General features: G+C 42.5%; 1 protein-coding gene across 5 annotated transcripts in view; it reads left to right on the top strand.

Moving 5' to 3' along the window:
- Positions 1-26,395, top strand: part of LOC109875525 (sodium/calcium exchanger 1) — a 57,437-nt gene that overhangs the window by 10,279 nt on the left and 20,763 nt on the right. For all 5 annotated transcript variants that reach the window (XM_020467854.2, XM_020467855.2, XM_020467857.2 and 2 more), the window contains one exon: positions 6,117-7,966. In XM_020467854.2, the coding sequence (XP_020323443.1) occupies positions 6,153-7,966 (1,814 nt within the window). In that variant the 5' untranslated portion in view covers positions 6,117-6,152. The remainder of the gene's footprint in view (positions 1-6,116; positions 7,967-26,395) is intronic.

The raw sequence follows: 26,395 nt of genomic DNA on the forward strand, positions 1-26,395 counted from the left end.
GAGACAAAAGATGTCAGAGAGCTCAGCGTTGGGTAACTTGACCTGACATTGCAGTGACTCAAGGTTACATGCAGGAGCAGCAAACTCTTTTCTTTAGTGAGTTATAACTGACCTCAGCTTATCTGACTGGCTGGTCTCATAGACTAGACGTAACATAGTAAACAAAAATCACGGACACTCAAATTAGTGTCATATATTATGTATGGTAGGGTTACATAACACAGAAGGTTAATTAAGGCAAAACTGAAAAGAGGGGGGTTGGTCAGGGTGGATAGGTAGGTGTATACCGCGAACATCTAGCAACACAAAAGTTAGCAACTTTGCAACTACTTGCTACTTTTTAGCTACTTTGTAACTACTTAGCATGTTAGCTAACCCTTCCCCTAACCCTTAAGCTAACTCTTTGAGATATGCATGTTTCCCTTTCAAGACAATTTGATAAATATCTAGATACATGGGCCTCGATACTGTACAAGGAATTATACATTTTAATTAGAAATTATTCGGTGTGATTCAGTTTGATAAGAGAAATAATGCAAATGTCTAGCAACCCAAACGTTGCATGTTCGAATCCCATCATGGACAACTTTAGCATTTTTGCTAATTATGAACTTTGTAACTAAACTCAGCAAAAAAAAAAGAAATGTCCCTTTTTCAGGACCCTGTCTTTCAAAGGTAATTCGTAAAAATCGAAATAACTTCACAGATCTTCATTGAAAAGGGTTTAAACAATATTTCCCATGCTTGTTCAATGAACCATAAACAACTAATGAACATGCACCAGTGAAATGGTCATTAAGACACAAACAGCTTACAGACAGTAGGCAATTAAGGACACACTTTTGAAAACTTAGGACACGGAAGAGGCCTTTCTACTGACTCTGAAAAACACCAAAAGAAAGATGCCCAGGGTCCCTGCTCATCTGCGTGAACATGCCTTAGGAATGCTGAAAAGAGGCATGAGGACTGCAGATGTGGCCAGGGCAATAATTTGCTATGTCCGTAGTGTGAGATGCCTAAGACAGCGCAACAGGGAGACATGATGGACAGCTGATTGTCCTCGCAGTGGCAGACTACGTGTAAAAACACCTGCACAGGATAGGTACATCCAAACATCACACCTGCGGGACAGGTACAGGATGGCAAAAACAACTTCCGGAGTTACATCGGGAATACACAATCCCTCCATCAGTGCTCAGACTGTCCGTAATAGGCTGAAAGAGGCTGGACTGAGGGCTTGTAGGCCTGTTGTAAGGCAAGTCCTCACCAGACATCACCGGCTACAACATTGCCTATGGACACAAACCCACCGTCGCTGGACCAGACAAGATTGACAAAAAGTGCTCTTCACTGACGAGTTGCGGTCGGATTTGCGTTTATCATGGAAGGAATGAGCGTTCCCCCCGAGTTCTGTCTTCTGGAGTGGGATCGATTTGGAGGTGGAGGGTCCGTCATGATCTGGGGCGGTGTGTCAATGCATCATTGGACTGAGCTTGTTCTCATTGCAGGCAATCTCAACACTGTGCGTTACAGGAAAGACATCCTCTTCCCTTATGTGGTACCCTTCCTGCAGGCGCATCCTGACATGACCCTCCAGCATGACAATGCCGCCAGCCATACTGCTCGTTCTGTGCGTTATTTCCCTTCCAAGACGATTCGATACATGGGCTCCGATATGATACAGAAACGCAACATTTTTGTTTGAAACTATTCAGTGAGATTTCGTTTGATTAGAGGAACTAATCAATGCGATTCGGTTCGATGCGATACGAACCGATGCACTAATATTTGTTGCATAAACACATTCATTTTCCATTCTTAATTAAAATCTGCGGTTCATATGCTGGGCCTCTGAGCTGAATTCTCTGTGTGTGTGTGTGTGTGTGTGTATATGTATGTATAGGCACTTAAGCTGAGCCGCAAGGGAAACTAGGCATCTACTACTCCATTATCAGTAATGGGGAGGGGGGCAATGCTAGCTTTTGATCTGAAATCACCGTCACCCACTAATTTATTTCTAATTTTTGCAGATTCAAAGTGTTAAGAGCTAGTATTGTATCAATATTTTTCTAAAACAATTAGCAATTAAATAGTCAATGAATACATAGCAGAACTTTAGATTTCACCCCCCGTCTCATAATTTAATGATTTAGACCGTTTGGAAGTTTTGAAGGACTAGGAGCATCTCTTCTCCTCCTGCTTCGATCATGCAGTGATTGCAGCAAAAGTGATTGCTGTCTTTGTTATGAAATTAGCAGATTTCCCCTGTATATCGAAAAATAATCACATATACTGATTGTTTCAAGCAAAATGACCAAAACTGTTGCTGATGGTGAACAACGAACAATGGAAATAAAATCTAATGTAATCAGCATATAGCCTACCTATAGCCAGATGAGAGTTGTAGCTTAGGCTGGTAAAACACCATTTCCACAGTGCATTTGATAAAAATAACCTACCAAATTATATTGGTTGTCACTCAACTAATAAAGCCTAATAATGTGCAAGCCATTTTACAAACATTTGAATGCTGAAGTTTACACGCATATGTGCCAGATCAGAAATAGGCCTACCTCTAGTTGGTCAGCACATGAAGCTGCGCACAGCACTCAGTTTGAATATAGTAGGTTACTGATATTGCCTGGGGTTGTTCAGCATACAAAAGGACTTGTAGATCAATGACTGTCAACATAATTACATGCTTAGTTCGACACTGAAGGAAAGGACGCATATTTTTGGAAGGTTGAAAGAAAGTAATTTGAGGAACAACAAAAAAGTTCCAGTGATTTGTACTGTTTGAATTGATTTTCTGACCGATGCATGCTACATTTAGATCGGTTTGGGGTCCTGCAAACCAATGCACTCATATCTTAAATATTTTATGCTTATTGGTTAATCGTTACATCCCTACTAACTCCTAACCCTAACCTTAACGTTAACCATAACCTTAACCCCTAGAATAGCTAATGTTAGTGTTAGTCACCTAGCTAACGTTAGCCACAACAAATTGGAAATTGTAACGTATCGTACCTATTGCCAATTCTTAACATACTGTATGAATTGCAATTTGTTCCATATCATACAAAATAGATGATGGACATCCACAAATTAATACATACCATAACAAATGTAACATATCACATTGTATTTTCGTTTACTATGTTACGTCTACCTCTGAGTCCAGGTTGCATATGAGCTTCTCTGTAAACACTCAATGAAATACATAGCTTGAGATCAGACTCCTGTCATGTCCAAATGGGTAAAAAAAAACATTAGGCCTAAATCCTGTCAATCATAACAATATTGAAGTTGGATTTAAATATTTTTTGTATAAATGATTAAAAAAATATATGTATATAGCATTAATGGCTAAACAAAATGGAGCATATCTAGGTTGCATTAACCTCAAACCCCCCTGTATATTAATATTGTCCCAATAATGTAGTTTCCACAAGTAAATGCTTCTAAAATATATGACATGAAGAAACGATACTGATTTGTTCAAACATGATTCATGTTCAAGTTTTGGTTATATCTAACCAAAACTTGAACATGAATCATGTTTGAACAAATGAAACTATTCCTAAAATAAGCTGTTAGAATAAATGTATTCTTTTTTCTCAAGAAAGCAAATCAAATAATATATGGAAATGAATTCCCCCGTTGCTTTGCATCAGCGTCAAAAAAAACATTATTGCATCACTTGAGAGATTAGAGCATGGACATTAAAACCAGGATGAGAAATGAGAGAGGGTGGGACAGAGCAAGAGAGTGAGTGAAAGAGCAAGAGAGTGAGTGAAAGAGAGCAGTCCGGAGGAAGCGTGCGCTGAGAGCCCATGATCGTCTCTAGTCGGCTATCTATACTGTGGCAGAACATTTGTATTTTTTTGGAACAAACGGTTTACCTATACAACAACTGAACTCAAGATTTATTGACGATGTCACAACTTACGTCATTGTTTTATCAAGGGTTGGAAATTGAGGATTTCTCAAGGATTTCTGTTTCCTTTTTCAGCCTCAAATAATTTCTCAGTAGTTTATAAATTCCGTTCCCCATTACGTGGATTAAAACGGTAGGCTTGCAATTTGGGCAACTACTGTCACTTGAAATGTTACGCATTTTTGTAGGCTACTTTATCGGCTAGTTTACTTTAAATCCTACCTGTAAAGAACATGTGCATGGATGTAAATTGCAGACTAGATTGCTGATACTGTATCTTTGTGATTTCATGTTACAAATGAGAATCATGTAATTAGGACAAATGTGGTCTAGCCTTTCAAAAAATAATAGCCTATGTAAAGAAAGATAAGACTATGAAAGACATCTTTCTATCGCCTGCTTTAGCCAGCTCTAGCCTTCTGGGGGCCCTAAGCAAGATTTGGTTTGGGGGCCACTTCGGGCAAACACTTTAGTGAACCGCCTCTTGATGGTGGAGAGAATTAGTTTTTTAAAGTTAATTTCCTGCAATTCACATTTTGTCATGGGGGTGTATTGAAAATGTTGCACTTTTGAAGCAGTTCTCTGCAATTCTACACATTTTGTAATGAATTTGCAATGTTTATATGATATCTGAGGGAGATTGACTGACAAAATCAATGTGGAGGTCAGGACCCCTGGACATGTGCGCTGTGTGCCCGGTCGGGATTCCGCATGATTACTAAAAGTTTAAATGGCTAGCTAGACTAACTGTCAATCTAAAAATATTTTGCTGACATGGCTAATTGAGTGACTGTCAGTGAATGACATAACAACAGAAAAACTGCTGATGCACCACCAAATTTTGAAATTGCACCTGGTGTATTCTACTATTCTTACTCTCAATAGTAAATTGAGACCCCAACTGAGTAACACAAAAACAAACAACAAAAAAAGTAAATCAAAACTAGACGTTGAATTGTTTTGAATCCCCGAGCTGACTAGGTGAAACATCTGTTGATGTCCTTAACCCAAATTTCTCCTGTAAGTCACTCTGGATAAGAGAGTCTGCTAAATGACTAAAATGTAGTGTAATGTCATGAACTGATGTTTGTGCGCAGTGGGTTATGCCTGGAACTGGCCCCAACTATCTCGTAGGCTAAATGCACACATTTTTGAAAAATATGTTGCAATGAAATACACTTTGCAACTTCGATTTAATGCAATAAAAATGTCACCTACTTTGCTTGAGAACAAAAATGTGTGCATTTAGCCTACGAGATAGTTGGGGCCATGGCAGTATGTCTAGAGGACGTAGTAAAGATTGTATGGAGAAATGTAATCGTGGGGCCATTTTGCCATCTAAACCAGTTATTCAAATAATACAATGCAAGTGACCACTCTCTAAGACACTGTCACATTTGTATAAAGGGATCGGGAGACAGGCGCAGGAATGCGTAATATTTTTTTTTTAACTTCACCCAAATTACAGCGGGCCATCTAAAGGCACGGGGACGAAGACCAAACAAAAACATATACAAAACATGGGGTTGAAACCCAAACAAAAAAGCGGAGTACCTAGAAGAAATACACCAGGACGAGACCCGTAACATACACGCACACAATGATTCTAAACGGGACGAGACCCGTAATCATCTGCTCAATACAAGCGGCACGAAAGCCAAAACACAGCACAGGTACTCACACGACCAACGAACATTGGAACAATAATCGACAGCCCAATCGTGAACCAAAGGGCACATTTATACAACTACAATCATTGGGAATGGGGACCAGGTGTGCATAATGACACAGTTCCAGTGATACATGACAGACACACACAATCAGAGAGAGAGAGAAGTGTGTGGTACGCTTGTGTGGTTGTCTGGTTAAACCAGAGTTATTTTCTAGAAATGATTTAGGAAGTGTTTCCTCTACTAGGTTAGACAGGTCCCCCCCTCCTAACTTGGTAGCCCAGAGGACACCTGAAGCGCCATCATATCTGACAAAGCTTCAATATTAAATGTGTGATGTGTGCATTGGAAGCGGCTCTGGGGGATGTTGCTTTATATCTACTGTAACTTAGGGAAACACTGGAGTTAGAAATATTGATATTTCTCTTTCAGTAATTTGTCATTTCTCAAATTTGTACAGTTTTTGGAAGTTCTGTTCTCATCAATCCCTTTTATTTTTTGTATAGGTGAAAGGAAGAGTTGGAGCATAACACCTCAGAATCATGAGACGAACTGGGACATCATCTTTCCTCTTCTGCGCTCTTCAACTCACAGTGTTGTTGGCAGTTTTCTCATCTGAAATAAAATTTGTTACAGCTGGGAATTCAAACCCAAGCCTCGGAACAAACTCTTCCATTGGCAACCAAACTAATAAGAAGTGTGATTCAGTGGATACTGAATGCAAAGTGGGTGTCATTCTGCCCATATGGTTACCAGAGAACCCATCCTTTGGTGATAAACTGGCAAGAGCCACAGTTTACTTTGTGGCCTTGTTTTACATGTTCCTGGGGGTCTCTATTATTGCGGATCGCTTCATGGCATCCATCGAGGTAATTACATCACAAGAGAGGGAGATCACCATCAAGAAACCAAATGGCGAAAAAGTGACAACCACTGTGCGTATATGGAATGAGACGGTGTCCAACCTGACCCTTATGGCCCTGGGTTCCTCAGCCCCGGAAATCCTACTGTCCGTCGTTGAGGTGTGCGGTCACAACTTTGACGCAGGTGATCTGGGCCCGAACACAATCGTTGGTAGTGCTGCCTTCAACATGTTCGTTATCATTGGATTCTGTGTTTCTGTCATTCCTGATGGAGAGCACCGGAAAGTCAAACATTTGAGGGTATTTTTTGTTACCGCCACCTGGAGTATATTCGCGTACACCTGGCTTTATCTCATCTTGGCTGTCATCTCTCCGGGCATCGTACAGGTGTGGGAGGGCCTTGTCACACTGTTCTTCTTCCCATTGTGTGTTGGGATGGCCTACGTCGCGGATCGCAGACTTCTTGTCTATAAGTACATGTACAAACGCTACCGCGCAGGGAAACGAAGAGGGGTGATCATTGAGACGGAAGGGGAGGCGCAAATACCTTCAAAGATGGACATTGAAATGGACGGGAAAATGCTCAACTCAGAGAGCTTCATGGACGGAGCGATGGGTTTAGATGAGAAGGACCTGGATGAGGAGGAGGCTAGAAGGGAAATGGTCCGGATCCTGAAGGAACTGAAGCAGAAGCATCCAGAGAAGGAGACGGAGCAGCTGATAGAACTGGCCAACTACCAGGTATTGACACAGCAGCAAAAGAGTCGCGCCTTCTACCGATGCCAGGCTACCAGGATCATGACGGGAGCAGGGAACGTACTGAAGAAGCATGCAGCAGACCAAGCCAGGAAAGCTGTTGGTGCGTACGAGATCCGCTCCGAAGTTTCTGAGAATGACTTTTCGTCAAAGGTCTTTTTTGACCCCGGTACATACCAGTGCTTGGAGAACTGCGGTACAGTAGCCTTGAATGTAGTACGCCTTGGTGGGGACTTGACTAACACTGTTTCAGTGGAATACCGTACCGAAGACGGCACAGCCAATGCTGGATCGGACTACCAGTTCACTGAGGGCGTTGTGGTGTTCAACCCCGGTGAGACTGAGAAGGAGATCCGGATAGACATCATTGACGATGACATCTTTGAGGAGGATGAGCATTTTCTGGTCCACCTTAGCAACGTGAAGGTCATATCGGAGGGCACTGGCTACGTACAACCAAGGGCTAATCACTTGGACACTTTGGCGGGCCTTGGCCTACCCTGCTCAGCCACCGTGACTATCTTTGACGATGACCATGCCGGGATCTTTACTTTTGAAGAACCGGTAATGACCATAAGCGAAAGTATCGGCATGATGGAAGTAAAGGTTCTTCGTACCTCAGGAGCGCGGGGTCTAGTGGTCGTACCCTACAAGACCATGGAGGGTACAGCAAAAGGAGGGGGAGAAGACTTTGAAGATACGCACGGAGCGCTGGAATTCCAGAACGATGAGATTTTGTAAGTTACACACTTGCTATTAACATTACATTGTCATGTTTATATTGTTGTCATGTAAATGAGGTGTGGCCCACAGCACATTGAAGTTCAATTTGGACAACTGTTATGTCTTAGTAAAGTCAATGTCCCTGTTTCTACTATGTCCCACAGAAGTGACTTTCTGTCTCATAAAGAAAAGAGCTTATTGTTGTCGCCTATCACTAAGCATAGACGTCAGTTCAACCTATATATATTTTTTTACACTTTGTTTAGTTGTCAACCAATTCTGAATTCAATGTGAAATCAACAAACATGTCATCATGTCATTGGATTTGGATGAAAAAAAGATGCAATTCCAATAATTTGATGACTTTTTGCAAATCCAATCAGTTTTCCACATTGATTCAATGTAATTTTTTGGTTTATGACGTGGAAACAACGTTGATTCAACCAGTTTTGAAACACTGGGTTTTACCTTGTATGGCCCGTTCACCTCGTCATTAGATTCCATTCATTTCAATGTGCATTCCATTCCAATTATTGTTTTGATCTATTATCTTAGATTCCATTTTCTCAGGGGATGTAAGTGTCTCTGGGGTTCAAGAAGGAATCCTGTCTTAAGTTCCTATCTATCTTTCCACTTACTACTTTCTGCTTCACTGTCTTGTGTTCTTTTTCTCTCAGCTTTGCCCTCACTGCCCTTGTTTTTTCAATAATTCATGTGAGCATTCATTTGACTGCCTGACTAGCCCCTGTCTACAAATCTACCAATTACTGTTTTGCATACCACATGTAGAGATACTGTGGACTGTAGTATTGCAGAACTGGCTTGAATGATTTCATTTCAGTTAAAGGGGTTTTTCTGCAATTTCTCATCCACTTTCACTCAACACCCCTTGGATATTTTATGACCTGCAGTGCTTCAACATAGAACATACTGTACAATTGAGAGTATTCAAGTGTACCAAATACCGTGTCTCACTGAAGACGGGACTTGATAACTCACTGGTGCTGGACAAAAGAGAGACAACACTTCAAGAAATTATCATTCTGATGCTAATGATGCGTTAGCATGTTTGCGTGATTAGATTAGGTATGGAATATGTTGGAGCCCAAAGGCAGCAGCTGTTCTTTGGCTGATCATTTTGTGTATGCGATGTAAGACCACTGGAATACCTTCCTGATAAAGATAAATACTATCCATATAACAGGTGTATCAAAAGATATAATGGACTCTAAACAGTTATCGGGCAAACGGTTACTATTTATGAAGAGCTCCCAAAAAGGACTAAACTAATTTTAGTACGTTATAGGTTCCAGAGAGATACAAGTGGAGAAAGCAGTTATGAACATGAGACTGTAGGACTCCTACATGTTCACTCCACATGCAGTTTACATAATAGTTCAAATCATTTGGATTTTGAATTGGTCCGCAGTCTGTCCTGTTTATTTAAACTCAAAACAAACTCCTCATGCATAAGACATTACAGGTCAGCTAGGCAGTTGTAATATTGAAAATGTTTTTAATCAATATCATATTGAAAAAAATGCAGCTGCTATCGATACAGATTTTCCATATCAGTGTGTTCATCATTTATAGAAAACCACCAGAATAGAATGTGAGTAAGGCCTTTTTGCCTTTTTCAGTGGGAAATCCAGCAACACTTTTATCACTCCCCTCTTCAAACTGAAACTCCCGTGAATGATATACTGATATGGTCAGGTATACTGTACATACCTGGAATAGCAGTTGGGCCAGACATTTTCCATGGATTGTGAGGTGGGGGATATAATGACAACAAATGTATTCCATAGAGGATTAACATTGCCAGTTTGAGGATAGCACCAACATGTTGAAATGGAAAAGGCTCTGTGCTTGTTTTAAGTTAAGACATCCACACATTTATACAGAGGCAAACAGATTGCTTTGAAGTGAGCAATGTAAATCAGTTCAGCAAGCTTTGCATAGAGAAGCAGTACCATATATAGACAAGGCAGTCGTCGTCTCGGTTGGGGAGTCAGTTCTTAAGTTTTCATTTGGAAAATGTATTAGCGTTGACATTGACACATTTGAGAGGATGCAGTTGCAAGTTATTTCCAAACCTATTTTAAGATGCATGCAATGTCCATCGCAATGTAAACATTTATTGATGTTTCTGCACAAATCATTCACAAACGCTACCGACAGAATGTGATTGATGGTAATTCCATTTGTCACTGAAAGCAAGAGACCTGGTTACACTCAACCCTGCTGTGTCCCGTATCCAGATAAGGGTGGTTGAATAGTCAAAGACGATCTAGTTATATCGTTACAAGAAACTACACTGTCAGGACCATGTTCTTTTGTTTTGCTGGTAGGAACAAGTGTTAGTTGTTGTGATGATATTGGTGGACATTAATGTGTAATAAGGGCTTAGCTCCTGACTGAGCCAGTATAGGTTTTTAAGAATTAGCACCGGGTACTCCGCCAAGGACCTTTCAGCGACCTTTGAAATATCAAACTAACAATGTTCTACAAAGCGGACCAATGTTTGGTTCGCTGTACTTAACTCTACTGAATACACACGACATCATTTTACATCACAATTTATTATAGCCAGAATGTGTCCTTTGTATCCAACTGTCCTTATCAGACAAGATCATATCTGCTGCCCTCAACCGTAGAGAATGATGGTTCAACCATGCCTTTTTTTATTTTGACAAGACCCGCCCTCTGGTAATGTAGATGTTATTAACTTCGCTGCCTACATGTAGTGAAATTAATGGCTTTGCTTTGACTACACACATTGACAAGCATGAAACTTGACAGGGGATGACTTTGGGCTTTAGGAGGAGGTACTATTTTAAACAACTAATTAAATCGTTTTCTTTGCCTATGCTAATTTTGCCCTCTCGTCTCTGGCCTGCTCTCGCATAAGGACAGACCTCGTGCTCCTCTATCCTTATAAGCTCAGTAGACCACTGTCATGATCCAGGGCTAGCATAGCTTCCCGTGCGGCCCAGTGGCGGCTCTGGCCTGTTGATCACATGGCTGGGGGAGTCATGTGTTGCCTTGGGCTGCATGACAGCGGGGCTGTCACCACCGCTTCATCAGACAAGCGACAGACCGAGGCAGGAGACCATGGCACTTTGGACCATAGAGGAACAATAGGACCAAGTGTTCAAATCATGTTTGAAATCTTTCAAATTACTTCAAGCTGTGCTTGATTAAGCTTGCCTGGTGCAGGCTCAAGCAAATGCTTAAAGTATTTGAACGATATCAAATACTATCCAAACCCAGGCCTGGGAGGAAGAGGGAGGAGGACACACAAACTCGCCAACTCCACTGACTCAACCTCTGTCTATATACGCCTCACATTTTCCCTTGCAGCCTTTGGATGTTTTTGAGGGGGTTGGTCATTGCAGTGCATATGTCCCAATTTTTGGGGAGCTAAGCTCTTCAGGGGTGATGGACATATTTGTGTCTTATTTTTCTGCAGGTGAAATGTTTGTCGGGCTTTCTACATGGCTGAAACAATGTTTGTCAGGCCTCTAATTGGCCGAGACACAGAGACTGGGAGCAGATAATGGCAGGCATGTTACTTACAAATGGCGAGGGGGAGATGAAGAGACATCCACAGTTTGATCACTCATTATGCCCATCTCATCTGTGCTGACGGATTCTCTTAGCGTTGTATCCTATTGTATACTTGGTGCAAAAACCGATCACACTGACGACCCTGGCTGCTACTCAAGTAAGCTCATCAATGAAGATGCCATGAAATAAACATACCATATCTTAGCAAAATACATTTATTTTAGTGGAAAGACACTCAATATAGGACACACATGCCCGATAGTCAGAAACAGCATTGTAACATTCTGCATCTCAGCCCCTTAGGAACACTCGGCTACCTCTCTATCAAGTTACATTTGTGTACTCACAAGGGTATAGTCTATAGGTTATGAATAGCTGTAAGAAAAACAGTGACAAATGACGAATTATTTAGACTTTTTTTAGTAGCTTTGCTGATGTAATACCATAGAACTTCTTCCCACCCCAAGAGGGATACTTAACATTATGTACACTGCAGATAGGAGAACCCACGTCTCTTTGTAAATCAATTTAAATTCTGAGACCGCATGAACTCAAATCACATTTTCCATGCTTTACAGTAGCAGTAGCAGGAATAAAGGACAAGGAAAAACTTTCAGTGAGCTGCATTGTATATTTTGTGAGGCAGCAAATAGCAATGCAAACTGACTACCATTTGACCATATACCCAATTTTGACTTTACAGCTGGCCTATCTAGCAAAAGTTGCTCAGATCTGCCCCCAGGGCAAGTTTCATGACAATAAATGTCAACCTGCTGAAAAATCGGTCAATGTGCCCTTGAGCAAGGCACTTAACCCTAATTGCTTGAGAGTCACCGTTGATAATGGCAGACCCTGGCCATGACCCCACTCTCAGAGGGGTTACTCAGCTGGAGTTGGGAAATGCAATTTCCAAATCAGACATGTTTATTAATACACGTGTACATGAGTGAAATAGGACATAAGCACCCACCAAATTATTATTATTTAATAAGCCTCCCTCACTTCGTGAGCTGTCTTCTTACAAGATCACTGGCATAAGGCTCTTACTCATCTCATATGTATATACTGTATTCTATACTATTCTACGGTATCTTAGTCACTTAATAATGTTTACATATCTTGCATAACTCATCTCATGTATATACGGTATTCTATACTGTTCTACTGTATCTTAGTCTGTTCCGCTCTGACATCGCTCGTCCATATGTATATATTAATTCATTGCTACTTAGATTCGTGTGTATATGTTGTGTAATTTGTTAGATATTACTGCACTGTCGGAGCTAGAAGCACAAGCATTTCGCTACAGCTGCAATAACATCTGCTAATCACGTGTATGTGACCAATAACATTTGATGTATAGCAGGGCCAGAAATAGAAAATGAATGTGAGGTGGGAAAAACGAATTATATTCATGGTAGGGAAGGCAACTTATTGGTCTGCCTGCTCCTCTCTCCAATGAGAGACGGACTGCGGAAAAGGAGAACCTTTATTTGGTTTGGTCTCATTTAGTATGACTGTTCATGTTCTTATAATAGTACTAATTTGGGTCTGGTCAACTCAATGGCTTTGCTAAGCTATTCTTTAGCACTCAATGTGTCTTTCCTTTGATTTACTCAGTTAGAATAACTGGTATGAAGAGGCAGCACGGCGACGCGGATGGAAGCCTGAGAGTCACCCCCCAAAAAATATTGGGGGGGGGGCTCACATGGAGTATGGCGATGCCAGGTAGGAGACCTGCGCAAACTCCCTGTGCTTACCGGGGGGCTAAAAAGACCGGGCAGGCACCGTGTTATGCTGTGGAGCGCACGGTGTCTCCAGTGCGGGTGCATAGCCCTGTAGCCTTGTAGCTCTTTCCACTCACAGCACGTCATCTCATGTGGGTTGAAAATTGAATATTTTGTCATTGGAAGGGGTTTAATTGGATTACAGTGACTGTACAGTAACATATATGCAATATATGACGTCAGAGCTCAGGTTCTCCACTTCACAGCGCTGTATGAGTTTTGATTGACAGCTGTTATAAAATTGAGCACCACACAGACAAGAATGCCCCCATCCCTCCAACTAATTGGGCTACTTTTGCACATTTGTTGTTGTCTGAGTGAGGGAAATGCTGTAAATCGAGAGGAGTCGATGTGTTCTGGAAGGTGAGATGTTTAGTATTATAAAAATACCTTTGATGTCAAATGGGCAAACCACACACCCATGATTCAAAATGTACTTCACGTTTCCATATTTGAAAACTCATTTAATTTACATTTTCAATGTTTATGATCGCTATTTCTGATCCAAAGTTTCAAGGATGACATGCGTTATACACTGGATTGTTCTGAACAGAATGAACTTATGTTTGTCGTATTGTGAATTTTCTTTGCCGCAGAATACGTACTTGAATGCACTCATGACTCCATTCTATGCGCAACAAGATTACAATATGTTTGTCTGAAGTGCCTTTTTAATGCCTAACACTGTAAGATCTTATTTTATAACTTAAGAATACGTTTTCAAATGATGCCCACCTCACCCAGATAAAGGAACGTTATAAAGGAACATTTTTGGATTGTGTAAACAGCAACAGTGTAACGGCGTTCGTCTGTTGAAGGAGAGTCGGACCGAAATGCAGCGTGGTGGTTACTCATGTCTTTTAATGAAGATATAGCGATACACGAAATAACTTAAATAAAAAAACAACGAACGAAACGTGAAAACCTATACAGCCTGTCTGGTGCTAACTAACACAAAGACAGGAACAATCACCCACGAAATACACAGTGAAACCCCGGCTACCTAAATTTGGTTCCCAATCAGAGACCACGAGAAACACCTGACTCTGATTGAGAACCGCCTCAGGCAGCCAAGCCTATGCTAGACACACCCCTAATCAGCCACAATCCCAATGCCTACAAAAACCCCAATACGACAACACAATAAGCCTATGTCACACCCTGGCCTGAACAAATAATTAAAGAAAACACAAAATACTAAGACCAAGGCGTGACAGAACCCCCCCCCCCCCCCCCCAAGGTGTGGACTCCCGGACGCACCTCAAAACCATAGGGAGGGTCCGGGTGGGCGTCTGTCCATGGTGGCGGCTCCGGCTCGGGACGTGGACCCCACTCCATTAATGTCATAGTTCCTCCCCTTCACGCCCGGGACTGAGGGGAAGCCCGGGACTGAGGGGAAGCCCGGGACTGAGGGGAAGCCCGGGACTGAGGGGAAGCCCGGGACTGAGGGGAAGCCCGGGACTGAGAGGAAGCCCAGTACTGAGATGAAGCTCAGGCAGGTAGTTGGCTCCGGCAGATCCTGGCTGGCTGGCGGATCTGGAAGTGTCTGGTTGACTGGCAGATCTGGAAGAGTCTGGTTGACTGGCAGATCTGGAAGATTCTGGTTGACTGGCAGATCTGGAAGATTCTGGTTGACTGGCAGATCTGGAAGATTCTGGTTGACTGGCAGATCTGGAAGAGTCTGGAAGAGTCTGGTTGACTGGCAGATCTGGAAGAGTCTGGTTGACTGGCAGATCTGGAAGAGTCTGGTTGACTGGCAGATCTGGAAGATCATGGCTGACTGGCGGATCTAGCTGCTCTGGCTGCTCCATGCAGACTGACAGCTCTGGCTGCTCCATATAGATTGGCAACTCTGGCTGCTCCATGCAGACTGACAGCTCTGGCTGCTCCATGCAGACTGGCAGCTCTATGCAGATTGACAGCTCAGGCTGCTCCATGCAGTCTGACAGCTCAGGCTGCTCCATGCAGTCTGACAGCTCAGGCTGCTCCATGCAGTCTGACAGCTCAGGCTGCTCCATGCAGTCTGGCAGCTCAGGCTGCTCCATGCAGGTTGGCAGCTCTGGCTGCTCAATGCAGACTGACAGCTCTGGCTGCGTTGAACAGGCAGGAGGCTCCGGCAGCGCTATAGAGGAGGAAGGCTCTGGAAGCGCTGAACAGGCGGGAGACTCCGACAGCGCAGGAGAGGAGGAAAACGCTGGCTGCACTGAACAGGAGGGAGGCTCTGACAGCGCTAGAGAGAAGGATGGCTCTGGCTGTGCTGAACAGGCGGGACGCACTGAAGGCCTGGTGCGTGGTGCTGGAACTGGTGGTACTGGATCGAGGACACGCACAGGAAGCCTGGTGCGGGGAGCTGCTACCGGAGGACTGGTGTGTGGAGGTGGCTCTGGATAGACCGGACCGTGCAGGCACACTGGAGCTCTTGAGCACCGAGCCTGCCCAACCTTACTTGGCTCCATGCCCACTCTAGCCCGGCTAATACGAAGAGCTGGTATGTACCGTACCGGGCTATGCACCCGCACTGGAGACACCGTGCGCTCCACAGCATAACACGGTGCCTGCCCGGTCTTTTTAGCCCCCCGGTAAGCACAGGGAGTTTGCGCAGGTCTCCTACCTGGCATCGCCATACTCCATGTGAGCCCCCCCCCCAATATTTTTTGGGGGGTGACTCTCAGGCTTCCATCCGCGTCGCCGTGCTGCCTCTTCATACCAGCGTCTCTCCGCTTTAGCCGCCTCCAGTTCTTCTTTGGGGCGTCGATATTCACCAGGCTGTGCCCAGGGTCCTTTTCCGTCCAATATCTCTTCCCAAGTCCAGAAGTCCTTTGATCGCTGCTCCTCACGATTAACAGGGAGAGTTGGCTCAGGTCTGACTCCTGACTCTGCCACTCTCTCCCTGAGCCCCCCCCCAAATACATTTCTGGGGCTGACTTTCGGGTTTCTTTCTGCGCCGCCGTGTCTTTCTCTTCGACTCCATTCTCTTATAGCCCTCTTCGCACTGCTCCAGCGAATCCCAGGCGGGCGCCGGCACTCTATGGGTCGACCGCCCACCTGTCTATTTCCTCCCACGTCGTATACTTCATACTCCTGCTGTCCATAACGTCCTCCCATGTCCATTCCTCCTTTCGCTGCGCCTGCTGTCGCTGCCTGTTACCACGCCGCTCGGTCCGGGTGTGGTGGGTGATTCTGTAACGGCGTTTGTCTGTTGAAGGAGAGTCGGGCCGAAATGCAGCGTGCTGGTTACTCATGTCTTTTAATGAAGATATAGCGATACACGAAATAACTTAAATACAAAAACAACGAACGAAACGTGAAAACCTATACAGCCTGTCTGGTGCTAACTAACACAAAGACAGGAACAATCACCCACGAAATACACAGTGAAACCCCGGCTACCTAAATATGGTTCCCAATCAGAGACCACGAGAATCACCTGACTCTGATTGAGAACCGCCTCAGGCAGCCAAGCCTATGCTAGACACACCCCTAATCAGCCACAATCCCAATGCCTACAAAAAACCCAATACGACAACACAATAAGCCCATGTCACACCCTGGCCTGAACAAATCATTAAAGAAAACACAAAATACTAAGACCAAGGCATGACAAACAGTAATTGTCTGATGGTGCTGTGTTCCAAACATAAAACTATAAGTGTGCTTTCTTCAGTTCCTCAATGGCAAACCTAGGAGAGCTCCTTATGATTGAAAGCTCTTTCCTTGAATCATAAAATTGCATTGAAATTACTTAGGAACTGTGCACAGTTTGGAGAGGTGTGTTTGCATTTGGAGATGCCAGTTAGAGCTCTCACTCAAACCCTTGTAATTGTTTTTTCTTATCTTGCACCAATCCAACATTTCAGTAAATATTCTTATTATGTTACTGAATGTATCCAGAGTATTTTAAAACGTTATTATTGACAAATGCTATAAAAAGTACGGGATCGGTGTCCCTATACCGGGACGGTTGAGCGAACGTGCGTTAATGTGATTAGCATGACAGTTGTAAGGAACAGCAAACTTTCCAGGACATAGACATGTCTTATATGGGTAGAAAGCTTACATTATTGTTAATCTAACTGCACTGTCCAATTTACAGTAGCTATTACAGTGAAAAAATACCATGCTATTTTATTTTACCTTTATTTAACTAGGCAAGTCAGTTAAGAACAAATTCTTATTTTCAATGACGGCCTAGGAACAGTGGGTTAACTGTCCTGTTCAGGGGCAGAATGACAGAATTGTTTTACCTTGTCAGCTCGGGGATTCGATCTTGCAATCTCTCGATTACTAGTCCAACTCTGAGAAGAAAGCACAACAACAAAAAACATTCACCTCTGAAGGTAAATAATGTACTTAAATTCAGAGATAAAATGTAGTATTGTTTTTAAATATATATATATATATATATATATATATATATATATATATATATATATATATATATATATATATATATATATAGTGCCTTGCGAAAGTATTTGGCCCCCTTGAACTTTGCGACCTTTTGCCACATTTCAGGCTTCAAACAAAGATATAAAACTGTATTTTTTTGTGAAGAATCAACAACAAGTGGGACACAATCATGAAGTGGAACGACATTTATTGGATATTTCAAACTTTTTTAACGAATCAAAAACTGAAAAATTGGGCGTGCAAAATTATTCAGGCCCCTTAAGTTAATACTTTGTAGCACTCACCAGTCTTTTGCAGACTCCATCAGGTTCTCTTCCAGAATGGTCCTGTATTTGGCTCCATCCATCTTCCCATCAATTTTAACCATCTTCCCTGTCCCTGCTGAAGAAAGGCAGGCCCAAACCATGATGCTGCCACCACCATGTTTGACAGTGGGGATGGTGTGTTCATTGTGATGAGCTGTGTTGCTTTTACGCCAAACATAACGTTTTGCATTGTTGCCAACAACACTTTTTATGGATAACTTTAAGAAATGGCTTTCTTCTTGCCACTCTTCCATAAAGGCCAGATTTGTGCAATATACGACTGATTGTTGTCCTATGGACAGAGTCTCCCACCTCAGCTGTAGATCTCTGCAGTTCATCCAGAGTGATCATGGGCCTCTTGGCTGCATCTCTGATCAGTCTTCTCCTTGTATGAGCTGAAAGTTTAGAGGGACGGCCAGGTCTTGGTAGATTTGCAGTGGTCTGATACTCCTTCCATTTCAATATTATCGCTTGCACAGTGCTCCTTGGGATGTTTAAAGCTTGGGAAATCTTTTTGTATCCAAATCCGGCTTTAAACTTCTTCACAACAGTATCTCGGACCTGCCTGGTGAGTTCCTTGTTCTTCATGATGCTCTCTGCGCTTTTAACGGACCTCTGAGACTATCACAGTGCAGGTGCATTTATACGGAGACTTGATTACACACAGGTGGATTGTATTTATCATCATTAGTCATTTAGGTCAACATTGGATCATTCAGAGATCCTCACTGAACTTCTGGAGAGAGTTTGCTGCACTGAAAGTAAAGGGGCTGAATAATTTTGCACGCCCAATTTTTCAGTTTTTGATTTGTTAAAAAAGTTTGAAATATCCAATAAATGTCGTTCCACTTCATGATTGTGTCCCACTTGTTGTTGATTCTTCACAAATAAAATACAAGCCTAAAATTGAAGCCTGAAATGTGTCAAAAGGTCGCAAAGTTCAAGGGGGCCGAATACTTTCGCAAGGCACTGTATATGGCTCCACACCAACCCCACCAGGCCATCTAGATGTGTGAAAGTTAGTGCATAAGAAAATGATCCATCATTAGCATTATGGGAGTTCACATTCCTACAACTTAAATGTTGTATTTTTATTTTACAATTATTTAACTAGGCAAGTCAGTTAAAAACACATTCTTTTTTTCAATGACAGCCTAGGAACAGTGGATAAACTGCCTGTTCAGGGGCAGAACAACAGATTTGTACCTTGTCAGCTCAGTGATTTGAACTTACAACCTTCCGGTTACTAGTCCAACACTCTAACCACTAGCCTATCCTGCTGCCCCAAATTACCATATCATTTTTGTATTTTCTCTATAGTTATGTACTTGAAAATGTATACATTGACCAATTCGGGCACATTTGGGCAGACTTGATACAAAATTGCAGCACTTCACTGGATCAATCTGAAACTTTGCACACAGACTGTAAATTTTGCTTGAAATGCAATATTATATTATGGTATTTCTCTTGCATTTCAAAGATTTAAAAAATAAAAAACACATGTTTTTTTATTTGTATTATCTTTTACCAGATCTAATGTGTTATATTCTCCAACATTAATTTCACATTTCCACAAACTCCAAAGTGTTTCCTTTCAAGTGATACCAATAATATACATATCTTTGCTTCAGGTCCTGAGCTACTGGCAGTTAGATTTGGGTATGTCATTTCAGGCAAAAATGGAAAAAAAGGGTATGATCCTTAAGAGTAAAATGTCAAATGCACATAAAATGAACAGTGTGATGTTTGGGTTCAGTCTTGTGTCCTCACCTTTGGTCTAACTATTTCTCCATAATCTCCAATGTTTTCTTTCAGTTGCTACCATTGTCATGCATATGTTTTTTATAGTTCTTATGTTAAAAACATGTACATTCGGCCCTATCCAAATAGGCCGATTTCCATGAGTGTTTTATACCATTCATTTCTATTCAATTCTGGTCACAAAGTCTACTATGAGCTTGAGTCTTTCACAAATCGAACATTAAAGTATGACTTTCTGGGGACCTCCCGAGTGGCGCAGTGGTCTAAGGCATTGCATCGCAGTGCTAGCTGTGCCACTAGAGATCCTGGTTCGAGTCCAGGCTCTGCCACAGACCCATGGGATGGTGCACAATTGGCCCAGCGTTGTCCGTACTGGAGTTGCAGCGATGGGACTGTAAGTAACAAGTGGATAACATGAAAAAAGGTGTAACTATCTGGTGCTGTGTTTCACGGAAAATAAATTTTCCAATGAACTGATGTTGACAAGGTCAATGGTGTTGACATTCAGGGACTGTTGACACTGTCTATTTTATGGAAGTACTGGGGAGATGCTGGCTCGCAGCTAGTGTTTGGCCCTGAGTCAAACAGCGTATCGGCTGATTTGACTCAGTGGGAGGGCTGGCTCATAGGGATAGGATTGACATGGGGCTAAGAAGCCAAAGGAACATTCTCTCTCCTCTCTGTCCTCTCTCTCACGCTCTTTTTTTCTCTCTCTGTTGTTCGCTTCTCTTCTCCCCTTTATGTCCTCTCTCTCTCCCTCTCTTACTGTCATTGCCATTCAGTCGCTCTGTCATGACTCACCCACTATCTGTCAATCTTTCTCTCTGTGTGTCTGTCAGTTAAACTGCCTTTGGAAAAGCTGTGAGGAAGCTGGCACATGTAGTCCTGCTCAGAGCCAACACAGTAGAAATATCCCTTCCTTTTTCAAAACCGACTGCTCAACAGAGTTGTTGGCCTCCAACTTTTACTTTGTTGTGCATCCTTGAAAAAGGGTACTGTATCTCTTCAAAAGCCAGTTGAAATGTGGAGACAGTCCAATCCCCAGTTTCCCATGCTTGTGGGAGTAACAATGGCTCGCTAGGGGGGTCTCTCTGTTGACTTTTTCAGATTAGAGCCACTAAGTAGGTTTAGTAACCCTGTCTACCGTTTTTGCCAGGTGGCAGAAGTAGCACTCTGAATCCAAACAAGGAACTTCTTAATCTTTCTTTAAAAACTATTATTGAGGGCTCGGGTACGAGCAATGAGAGTATCACACAGACATCATCTGCTGTGTGTCCTGTTGTTTTGTTTAAATCCAGGGGTGTCAAACATATGGCCAGGCCCACGAGAGGGTCCAATGTTCCCTGAAATCTTTTTTGGCACTGAGCAAATTTCAGGTCTGCTGAACACAAACTTGAATTCTGTGTAACCGTACCAATTTTAAGTTACAGTATCAGACGGTGGCTATTTGATTGTAATGTAGGCCTACCAGAGTGGTCTACCATCAATAACAATGGATAAAATGCATCCATAACATTTTAACATGGAAATAGCTGTTCTATCATTCAGCCTACAGAAGCAGTCAATGGGGGGTGCTCAATTTCGGCCTACATTCCTTGACTTTTGAAAAAAAACATGCTGGGCTTGACATTAACCTGTTTATCCACTTGTCCTTCAGACAAGGAGGTGACTGCAAAGGTTGTTGTCTTGTTTGATGCAAGAAACCACTTTACAAATAAAATGCATTATTATTCCCATACCATTATTACAGAGAATCAGACAAATTATCCTGCCCTCTGCCTATTGGCTACATAGCTTATTCAAGCCTGTTTCAAAATGCAACACTGCCCTTTTAAGACCAAAAAAGCTCTTTACCGGACTCGCTTTTCAGATGTCTAGAAATGTACACGTTTTGTGCTCTTGTAGGAAGCAATCACTCCCCCATTGCTGACAACAAATGATCTATAACTGGGCTAAAAACTCACTAACTAGCAAAGGATATTAACAAATGTGCACACATGACTACATGCAGCTCTTGCTTTGATCTCAAAACAAACGCATCTACTCACGACCGCTCATGCTGTAAACACAGTCCAGTTCAAAGTGATTGGCACAGTTCCATATGTGGGAAATGAAAATACCTATTTGCATATAGGTCTACTGCAGCTCTGATTGTTTATGCCACACAGGTATGTGTAGAGCGGCAAGGTATCCTAGTGGTTAGAGCGTTGGGCTAGTAACCGGAAGGTTGCAAGTTCAAATCCCCGAGCTGACAAGGTACAAATCTGTCGTTCTGCCCCTGAACAGGCAGTTAACCCACTGTTCCTAGGCCGTCATTGAAAATAAGAATTTGTTCTTAACTGACTTGCCTAGTTAAATAAAGATAAAATAGCATGGTATTTTTTCACTGTTATAGCTACTGTAAATTGGACAGTGCAGTTAGATTAACAATAATGTAAGCTTTCTACCCATATAAGACATGTCTATGTCCTGGAAAGTTTGCTGTTCCTTACAACTGTCATGCTAATCACATTAACGCACGTTCGCTCAACCGTCCCGGTATAGGGACACCGATCCCGTACTTTTTATAGCATTTGTCAATAATAACGTTTTAAAATACTCTGGATACATTCAGTAACATAATAAGAATATTTACTGAAATGTTGGATTGGTGCAAGATAAGAAAAAACAATTACAAGGGTTTGAGTGAGAGCTCTAACTGGCATCTCCAAATGCAAACACACCTCTCCAAACTCTCCAAAATAAAAAGAGCATGGCGTCATGCATTTCAATGCAATAGAATCCTACTCCAATGTCTTCTACCTACAACAACATCTCTTGCGTAGTTAGTTTTGCATTCTAAGTCTTGCGTAGTTAATTTTGTTTCATTATGTTGAATTAAAAGTGCCTAATATTGTGTCGATTCGAACACAATTCCCACAGTAAAGGGAAACTTTGATAGTGTTAACTAAGGGAGAAAACTCTAGAAAGTTGAGTAAAGTTCAATCTCGTGCTGCTCTGTGCGTGTTCATATTTCTTCAGTGTGCTAGTCCCGAAGGATCTGCGCACCCTTCCGCAGCTTAGAGGGAACATTGCCCACAGGTGGATTGAAAATTGAGGGGGGAAACAAACTCAATATACTTTAAAATAACTAGAACCAAATCTAAACTGTGTGAAATGATAATGGACCTACAATATCTTCATATAGTTTCTTGACTGTCCAGCTCACTAATAATCACTGTGCACAGTCAATGGACCTACATTCATACAGTTCCTTGAATGTCCAAGTCGCTAATATTCACTAGACAGTCAGGAAGCATAGAAAATTCCCAAAACAATGGCAAGGAAACGTAACCAATTTTCAGTGCGGCCCGCCGTACCTCGTAGAAGACACCCCTGGTTTAATCCATGACACCCAGGGCTGCCTGAGAGGGTGAATAGGAGGTGTCACAAGAGGAAGGGACTGACGCCCTGTTATGTCACCCAAGGGCCCAGCAGGACTCTTGCTATTTCCTTTCACCAGAGACTCATTCACCTACGTGGCACCAAGAGGCCGTTGATCAATAATTCATGTTAATCTTAGTCAATCACATGAACATCAGCTTAATGACTCTATAAAAAGGTCCCCTGTCACTTAGTAGTTGACTTTGAGTAATGGACAATTCCAGCGTGATGGATGTGACATTTCCACACCAAATCACAAATTAAATCTCACAGAATGGACAAACAAGACATTAATTAAAGTGTTGCATGCTCAGGTTGACTATCCCACATAATTGCCCTAATTCTAATCGGTTTGGAGGTTCCAATAAGTTTGAACTAGTTTGTGGTTTGTCAATCCCTCTCTAGCCTCCACCTAATGAAGCTTTGAAAAAGTAATCAAAGTGTTCGGACTCCTGAGTGGCACAGTGGTCTAAGGCACTGCATCTCAGTGCTAGAGGCGTCACTACAGACCCTGGTTTGTTTTCAGGCTGTATCACAACAGGGCATGATTGGGAGTCCCATAGGGCGGCGCACAATTGGCCCAGTGTCGTCCGGGTTAGGGTTTGGCCGGGGTAGGCCAAATAAGAATTTGTTTTTAACTGTCTTGCGTAATTAAATAAAGGTAACATATTACATTATTACTGACAATTCACCCATACTGTATTCACACTGTGTAAGATTAGCTTCCAGTTGACTCGTAGCCTCTAACCCAAAAACCATGTAATGTTAGGAACAATGTAAGAGCAAAAACCTCATACCTCCAATATGCCTTTGAGAATATACCCACAAATCACTGTGGAACCCACATATACCAGCCTGATCTCCTAGAGTAGACGTAACATAGTAAAGGTATATCCGAGATACTCAAATTACTATGATATGTTACGTTTGGTATGGTAAGACAGATGTTTACTTACTATGGTGGTTGGTCAGGGTGGATGGTAGTCCCGTGTAGCTCAGTTGCAAGTGCCATGCACTACCAACGCCAGGGTGGTGTGTTTGAGTCCCATGGGGGACCAGTACGAAATAAAGTATTAAAATGTATGCACTTATCAAACGAAATGGGTGATGGACATCCCACAAATTAATACTTACCAAGATATCATACTAAATAGGAGTGTCTCCGATTTACATACAGAATAATACGAAATGCTCTGAGACCAGGTTGAATATACAGCACGTCTTTATTTTCTATGGCAATTTTCCCTTCCAAAAGGTTTTGACATTTCCAATTGCTACAAAGCAGCACTGTTTTATCAAGAGACAGTGTAATTCCACTCCAATTAATGACCCTGTTTATCCCCCAGTCTCTGAATATGTGTAAGCAATTGAAATCGCACCAATGTTGACATTTGTAATAAGATTGGGCCGAAGAGGATGGCTGAGGTGTTACATGCTCCTATCCAATTGTGCTATTTTGTCCGTTTTTTTGCATTTTTTGTAACTTGTTTTTTTTATACATATTTTGTACATAATGTTGCTGCTACCGTCTCTTATGACCGGAAATAACTTCTGGACACCAGAAGAGTGATTACTCACCACGAACTGGAAGAAGCTTTTTCCTTTAACGAGTTCGATGAGAAGGACATACTGCTTTCCCGGGAAAAGGCCCAAATCCCTGTAATTTGCGTGAAGAAAAGACGGAGGAAAAGAGGGCACAGGTCGGGCTGCCTTCTGAGAATCTGTAGGCGAGCGAGTAAACTCCCACTGCCATCCATTCTACGACATGCAATCACTGGAAAATAAAATTGATGACCTACAATTATCCTACCAACGAGACATTAAAAACTGTAAAATCTTATGTTTCACCGAGTCGTGGCTGAACAACAACACGCATAATATAGAGCCGGCTGGATTTTCCATGCACCGGCAGAACAGAGAAGAAGCTACATCTGGTAAGACGAGGGGTGGGGGGGTGTGTCTTTTTGTCAATAACAGCTAGTGAGCGATATCTAATATTCAAGAAGTCTCGTGGTATTGCTCGCCTGAGGTACAGTATTGTACCTTATGATAAGCTGTAGACCACACTATCTACCAAGAGATTTCTCATCTATATTATTCGTAGATGTCTATTTACCACCCCAGTCCAATGCTGGCACTAAGACCGCACTCAACCAACTCTACAAGGCAATAAGCAAACAAGAAATTTCTCATACAGAAGCGGCCCTTCTAGTGGCCGGGGACTTTAATGCATGCAAACTTAAATCAGATTTACCACATTTTTACCAGCATGTCACATGTGCAACCAGAGGGAAAAAAACTCTAGACCACCTTCACTCCACACACAGAGATGTACACAAAGCTCTCCCCTGCCCTCTATTTGGCAAATCTGACCATAATTATATCCTCCTGATTCCTGCTTACAGGCAAAAACTAAAGCAGGAAGTACCAGTGACTCGCTCAATACGGAAGTGGTCAGATGACGGGTATACTACGCTACAGGACTGTTTTGCTAGCACAGACTGGAATATGTTCTGGGATTCATCCAATGGCATTGAGGAGTTAACCACCTCAGTCATTGGCTTCATCAATAAGTGCATCAATGACGTCGTCCCCACAGTGACCGTACGTACATATCCCAACCAGAAGCCATGGATTACAGGCAACATCCGCATCGAGCTAAAGGCTAGAGCTGCCGCTTTCAAGGAGCGGGACACTAATCCGGATGCTTATAAGAAATCCCGCTATGCCTTCAGGCGAACCATCAAACAAGCAAAGCCTCAGCACAGGATTAAGATTGAATCCTACTACACCGGCTCTGACACTTGTTGGATGTGGCAGGGCTTGAAAACTATTATGGACTCCAAACGGAAAGACAGACACGAACGGCCGAGTGACGCAAGCCTACCAGATGAGTTAAATGCCTTTTATGCTCGCTTCGAGGCAAGCAACACTGAAGCATGCACGAGAGCACCAGCTGTTCTGGATGACTGTGTGATAACGCTCTCGGCAGCCGATGTGAGCAATACCTTTAAACAGGTCAACATTCACAAAGCCACGGGGCCCGATGGATTACCTGCATGCGCAGACCAACTGGCTAGTGCCTTGACTGACATTTTCAACCACTCCCTGACTGAATCTGTAATATCTACAGCCTAATACCTGCAGCCCACCATAGTCCCTGTGCCCAAGGAAGCGACGGTAA

The sequence above is a fragment of the Oncorhynchus kisutch genome, linkage group LG20, assembly GCF_002021735.2.
Source record: "Oncorhynchus kisutch isolate 150728-3 linkage group LG20, Okis_V2, whole genome shotgun sequence".
Taxonomy (NCBI): domain Eukaryota; kingdom Metazoa; phylum Chordata; class Actinopteri; order Salmoniformes; family Salmonidae; genus Oncorhynchus; species Oncorhynchus kisutch.